Source organism: Cystoisospora suis (genome assembly GCF_002600585.1).
Source record: "Cystoisospora suis strain Wien I chromosome Unknown contig_618, whole genome shotgun sequence".
Classification (NCBI taxonomy): Eukaryota; Apicomplexa; class Conoidasida; order Eucoccidiorida; family Sarcocystidae; genus Cystoisospora; species Cystoisospora suis.
In genome coordinates, this window is record NW_027153419.1 from 6,217 (window position 1) to 13,172 (window position 6,956).

Sequence of the window (6,956 nt, forward strand, 5' to 3'; positions counted from 1 at the left end):
AAAGAAAGAAAGAAAGAAATGAGCTGCCTGCATCTTCTGGACAGACAGCAGCAGAAGGCCTCTACATACAGCTAAGAAGTCATCTATCTCTAATCTATCTATCTTTTAGCTATCTCTCTATCTTCATCTGATAGATTCATCTACATCTCTGTCGATATTAAATATATATATATATTTATGGATCTACACATCTAAAGAAAGAACGAGAGAGAGGAATGACGGCGTGAAAGACGGGAAGAGAAAAAGATCAATTGATAACTGTATATACACCCAATCAATTATCAGAAAAAAANNAGAAGGAAGAAAAAGAAGAGAAGACGAAGATGAAGTGGGAGAGAAGGAAATCCTTCTTACGTTTAGAAGTCTGCGGACTGTGAAGATCGGAGAGAGGAGAGAAGGAAGTTGTCTCCAAAGAGATAGGAGACAGATAGTCGAGAAGCCTAAGAGAAATCTTCTTGAACTCTTGCTGTGTCTGAGACAGAGCTTGAAGATAAACGTTCTCTTGTAATTGCTTCAGACTTCCTACGGTCTCTATAAGAAAGGTGAGAAATAGATCTCTCCTATTGTCTTCGTCTTCATTCATCTTTTCATGAAGAGAGAGAAGAACCCCTTCTCCATCTTTATCTTCTGCTCTCGTAGTAGTCGAGGGTGTCAACGACGAAGAAGAAGAGGTGTGGAAGTCTCCTAAACGGGCTCTTTTCTTCTTTTTCTTCTCTTTCTCCTCCTCCTCCTCTTCTTTCTTCTTTTCTTCGTCTTCATCTGATGTGGCCGTTGTAAGAGAAGAAGCGACGGGAGAGGGCCTTAAAGAAGAAAGAAGAAGAGCAGGCTCTCCTCCGGTCCGAGAAGCATCTAATATGCTCCCTCGAGGAGACGAAGAGGGAGAAGAGTAGAGATGAAGAGCGTCATGTAGATCAAAGTGAGGTTTATGGGAATAGGCGATAAAGAGAAGAGAAGAAGGAAAAGAGAGATTGGAACTTGAAAGTACAGAAGAGAGAAGCTTCATAGGAAGATAGCCATCATACAGGTTCTCTCGATCACACAAAGAAAACAAGCTCTTTCTTACCTTATCTCCATCTTCTTTCTCTTCTTCTATATCATTCATCCACTCTCTTTTCTTCTTCTTTTTCTCTTCTTCTTCTTTCTTCTCTTCTTTGAGAGATCTTCTCTTCTTCCCCTCTTTCTCTTGTGCGTGTGAGAGAGCCACTCTTCTTCTTCTTTCCCTTGTTGAAGGAGAAGAAGAAGAAGATAACGAGGGGAGAGATCTCTGTCTGCGAGAACGACGGAGAAGAAGAAGTTTCTTAAGAAAGTAATTTAGGCTTAGCCAAAAGCGAAGAAGGTGTTGAGAAAAATACTCGCAGTCTGTATAAGATACACTTGAAGAAACGAAAGACAACGAAGAGGAAGAAGAAGAGGAACGAGATAAAATCCCCATTCGTAAAGATAAAAAGAGAAGAGAGATCTCCCGGAGAAGAGACAATCGACTTCTCAACGCTTCAAGCCATCCTATCCATTTCCAAGAAAGACTCTCTTCTTCTTCTTCTTCGTTTTCTTCTTCGGAGAATGATGGCAAGGAAGAGAAAGAAGAGAAAGAAGAAGAAGAGAGAGAGAGACAACAAGCGATAGCATCGACAGAACAAGACTCGAGCGTAGGCAGCCACAGTCTTCGTATAAGATAGTGCGTGAAACAAGAGATACGAAAAGGCGCTAGTCTCATGAGGCCTTCCTTCAAACCCGTTTCATATACAAAGCTTCTTATTCTCTCTTCATAAAGAAAAGAAGAGAAAGACTTTTCTCCATCTTCATCTTTCTCTCTTTCTTCTTCATACGAGGTGGGAATGCCGTCCTGCTCCTGCTGACCCTCTACCGCTGCTGTTGCTGTCCTTGTGGCTATCCTTCCATCAAAATGGCTCATCTTCTTCTTGCTCTCCTTCTCATGCGGCTCCTCATCATGATCTTCGTAGTCAACAGAGAAGCTATGGCTCTTCTTCTTCTCCTTCTCCTGTAAGGTTTCTTGCTTCTTCTTCGCTTGGAGAATCGAGGGAGAAGAATCGATCCCATGGCTAGCCATACTCAGAGCAGGAGGAGAAGAAGAGGAGGAGAACGTCATTTGTCTCTTTCGATGCAACTCAGCTAAGGCGTTAAGACCCCAGACTTCTGTATCGTCTGAAATCTCAAGAAGACTTCTCTCTAAAGACATGGAAGAAAAACGAAAAGAAGAAGAAGAAGAGTGATAAGGTCTTCTCTCTTGATCATCTTCTTCTTGGAAATTCTCTTGATCTCCATGTGAAGAGAGAGAAGAAGAGGGAGAATGTGTAGGATCATTCCTATCGGAAAGAATCCCTCTTGAAATTGGATCAGGAGTTGTTTGACCTTTTCTTCTTCTTCTTGTCGTTATATCAGAGGTAGGACTATCATCTTCAATCAAATCACTTTCTAAGAGATTCTCTTCTTCTTCTCCTTCTTCCTTCTCTTCAGGAGCTAGCGGGGTGCTTAAGAGAAGAAGAAGGGCTCCTCGAGCTCTTTGCAAAACAGAAGAATGAACGAGAAGAAGAAGATGATCTACACGCCGTCCTATTGCATGACAGAAAGCAGAAGAAGAGAAGGACTGCGGCAAAAGAGAAAGGCTCTCTTCTCTCCTATACGTCTTGTCGAAAGATAGAAAGTAAGAAGTCTTGAGAAGTGTATCAATAAGATTCTCTTCTTTCTTCTTCCTCTTTTCTTTCTTTCTCGTCTCTTCTTCTTCTTCTTTTCTAACTTTTTTCTCTTCTTCATTGCCTAGAGACGAAGCATAGACTTGAGGGCATTTAAGAGAGAGCTGTTCAAGAAGAGATCTTATTCTCTTCTGCAGATTTACTAGCAAAGTAGCCGAGCAGCACACCTCTTCAATAGATAGCAAGGAAGAGGAGAGAAGAGCACTCTGCATTTCGTGGGGCAGATTCCTGCGATTGACCTGCTCCAGAGAAGAGTCTAAGAGGAGATGAAGAAAACAGTCAGACGCTTCGTTCTCTTTGTATCGAAGAGGATAAGTAAAGCGACCTTCTTCACCTTCTTCTTGTTGCTCTTTATCTTCTTTCTCGTAAAAAGAAGGTGGGTCTTTCTCTTGTACAGACCCTATCTTTCTTCTTCCCTTCTCTCTTTTCTCTTCATCTCTCTCGAGGGTGCATGAGATCTGCGGATTTGCGAAAGACAAAGAAGAAGATCCTACCGTTGTATGGCTTATCTCCGCACTCCCGAGATAAGCCGAAGGAGAAGAAGAAGAAGAAGAAGGAAGATAGAAAGAGAGAAGATGTGTATCTAAGAAAGATTTCGAGAAGACGGTTTGATGGTATAGAGAGAGGAGAAGAGGAAAGTGACTTTTAGCAGGAAGAAAAAGATAAGAGAGAACAGTCTTATTCAATCGATACAAGAGCTGTGTCGCTAAACGTAATACGAGCATTCTTCTCTGAGATAAGACAGATGAGAAAGAAAAGCCGAAGAAATCTTCTTCTTTATCTTCGAGAAAGTCCATGCGTTTTATCTCGTCTCCATGATGAAAAGAAAGAGGACAAGAAGAAGAAGAAAAAGGAGATCTGCACCCCTCTTCTTTGTCTCTACTATTACATCTAGGAGACCTAGAGTCAAGAGGAAGAGAAGAAGAAGAAGAAAAAAGATCATCTATCTTCTTCGGATGAGAGAGAGTTGTATGTGTATTGTCGATCTCCTCCTCCTCTTTCTTCTTCTTTTCTTTCTTCGATAGAAAGGGGGGGACCTGAGAGGTCGGAGAGAAAGTCTTCTCAACTGACGGTAGAAGAGAGAAAGAAAGACAGGAAAGTTCATGGAAATCGCGAAAAAGGGGGTTTCTATCTTTCTCTTCTTCATTTTCTTCACTTATCTTGGATTCTTCTCCTTGTGTAAATTCATCTTCTTTCTTTACTCCTGCGTCTCGATCCTGTGAAGCTTTAATTCTTTCTAGATTCCCAGGTAACTCTCTCTCTCCCTTTCTTCTTCTTCTCTTTTCTTCTTCTTCTTTTCTTCTTATCTCTCGGGATTCTACAAGAAGAGAAGCGCATGCAGTAGTAGAAGAAGAAGAGAGAGGTCTTGCCTTGCAATGAATAAAGAAAGATAAAAGATGAAGAAGAGGAACGAGAAGATACACCTGAAGTCTTCGGCTGATCCACAGACCTCTACTTTCTAAGAGACCTAAGAGTTGATAGCCCCGCCATAAGTCACTCACGATCTCTTCAAAGCATCTTGAACCAGACGCTTCTCTTCTTTCAGAGAATATATCCGCTTCATTCACACACTTCGTACTACCATCTCTCTCCTCTAAAGGCTGTCCCTTAACTTCTTCTTCTTTTTCTTCTCCCTCTTTCTCGTTCTTCTCTCCCTTTCTTATGCCATCAACCTCATGTGAACGACAAGCAGAAGCAGAAGAAAAAGAAGAAGAGGAAGAAGAAGGGATGCAGTTAATCGTAGACTTTTGTGGGGATTTCCGAAGCATGTTGTCCTCTCTCCTGGGCGAAATATCGACCCGCTCTGTGAACAACTCGAGATGTAGATCTATAGAAATCTTCTTCTTCTTCTCCTCATTCGAACTCGTAGAAGAAGAAGAAAAGAAGAGGAAAGGAAGAAGAGAACAGAAGTCAACTTTTAAGATAATATGACTGAGAAAGAAATCTAAGCGACGAATGATTTGATCCCGCAGAGAGGCAAAGAGCTCCACTTGAGACACTTGAAGATTTCGAAGTAAGTCTCCCTTCTCCATGCCGTCCAAAGTCATACCAAAATTTCCCCTAAAGAAAGAGGAACCCCTCGAAGAAGAAGAAGAGGAAGAAGAAGAGGAAGAAGAGGAAGAGGAAGAAGGTATGTCGAGAAGCTCTTTGCCCTCTTCTGTTTCTTTCGACTCTTCAGCATCTCCATGACGTGGAGAGAGAGACGCGCTTTCAAGCAGGCCGTGCTTTACAAGAAAAGAAGAGGAAGAAGAGGGAGAAGAAGAAGAAGATGGAGGAGGAGGAGAAGAGGAAGAAGAGAAAGGAGAAGAGAGAAGAAGAGACCGATTCTCAGGTTGATGGGTCCAGTAGATTGCAAATTGATGGAGAAGACGAGAAGCTTTTAGTAGAACTTTCAAGTGTCTTTTAGATGTAAAAAGAACCGAAGAAGTATGAGAAAGAGGAGTAGAACACGGAGATCTTGAGGTGTACATACACCTCGCGTCAACGCTGTATATATTCTTAGACTTCTCAAGACTTTCTTCATCTCCATTTTGCTCTTGTGGTCTCTTCTCTTCTTCTTCTTGCTCTCCTGTTGAGAGACAAAGTAGACATTGCTTACATCGATTTAAGAGTCGGCTTTGTATAGCTAGATTCTTAATCCGGCGCTGGTATTCCTTTGCTTCTTCTATATGGCTCTTTAATTCATCCTCTCTCTTCTTATGACTTTCTAGACGTTCAAGAAAACTCTTCTTCTCCTCCTCCTCCCCTCCATTTTTACTTTTCTTTCTCTCTTCTTCTCTTTCATCTTCTTCTTCTTTATTATCTCTGAAGAGAGCGTTACTCTTCACCCCTTTTCTCTCTTCACCTCCATAGATTTCTCGAGCTAGCTTGTGAAAGAGATTCTCACACTGACCAAACTTCTTCCTTTTCTCTTGAAGTTGTGTCTGAAAGGCATGCGACGATTGAAGAGCTTGACGAAAGGTTAAAGAGGCTTGGTACCGCGCATCGATTCTTGAAGATTCGATGCTTCTCAAGAGCCCATGAAGCTGTGCCAGTCCCACGACACCCCCACCAGAAGGAGTAGAAGAGGAATAAGAATCTCTTCTTTCTTCTTCTTCTTGAAAAGACCTAGAGAGACTACTACAGTCTACAGGATAGTTGTTTTGACTATGATCCATCTTGTCGAGAAAGAAAGAAAGAAAGAAGTAGAGGGAAAGAGTGAAGAGAGATGTTGTCTTCTTCTCCTTCTTCAGTTCTCTTCTTCTCCTCCTCTTCTTCTCGTCATCTTTCTTTCTTCTCTTTCTTGGTCTTCTTTTCTTCTTCTTTTCATCTTTTTACGAAGAGCCTGTCGAGAAGAAGAGAAAGGAGAGCTGGAGCTCCTCCTTCTTACAGTTGTCTATCGTCGAAGAAAAGAAAGAAGGAAGAAGAAAGAGAAAAATGAACGAAGAGAAAGATTACGAAGAGAGAAGGTGATAGCTTGTTCGCGGCCATAGAAGATCTGGAAGAAAGAAGAAGAAAGAAGCAACTACGAAAAGAAAGATATAGATAGATAGATAGAGGGGTAGATACGCATAGACAGAAAGAATGATAAAGAATAAAGAGAAGAAAAGATCGGTGACTGATCGAAGAAGAAAGAAGCTTCTTCTTCTTCCTACGTCTGTCGATCAGATGAAGGAAAGAGGAAGAAGAAGAAGGAACACGATAAGACTTCTCTTCTCTTTTCTACACTTCTCCGTTTCTCCTGTCCTCTCTCGGCTTCTCTTCACACTTCTTCTTCTGTCTCTCTTGAGTTCTTTCCTTCTTTCTCTTGCCTTCTCTTCTTTCTTCTTTTTGAATGACAAGAAGCATGCCTGTCTCTCGTTTCTTTTTTCTCTCCCTCTGCATGCACTCGCGCGCATTCACACACAAAATCGAGGACAATCGATGCAATTCTACACGTCGATTCTTCCAATTCTCCCCCCATCTTTCTTTCTTCTCTTCTACTTTTCTCCCTATTTTTCTCCTTTGTCTTTCTCACGATGCCTGGCCCTCACTAGCTAGCTTTTCGGTCGAGACACTGATCTAAAAGTCCATGGGTCTTGTTAATTATCTAAGCCGCTTTTCTCTTAATCTCTCGCCGACTCTTTTGCTTTGTAGCAAGATAAGAAAAGAAGAATGAGAAAGAACGAAGAAGACTTGCCGGAAGAGAATCTTCTGTTCGAACTCGGTGTCCCTCTCTCTTTATCGGGGTGTATATACACCTGGCGTTCTTCAAGTGTAAGAACG

At 41.8% G+C, this 6,956-nt stretch overlaps 1 protein-coding gene across 1 annotated transcript in view; it reads right to left on the reverse strand.

Moving 5' to 3' along the window:
* The window catches only part of CSUI_001543 (elongation factor tu gtp binding domain-containing protein), a gene marked incomplete at both ends in the record, with an annotated part of 9,896 nt that extends 4,027 nt beyond the window's left edge, over window positions 1–5,869 (reverse strand). The window contains one exon of the mRNA XM_068061749.1: window positions 355–5,869. Coding sequence (XP_067926275.1) covers window positions 355–5,869 — 5,515 coding nt within the window. The remainder of the gene's footprint in view (window positions 1–354) is intronic.
* Between the last annotated feature and the right edge of the window lie 1,087 nt (window positions 5,870–6,956).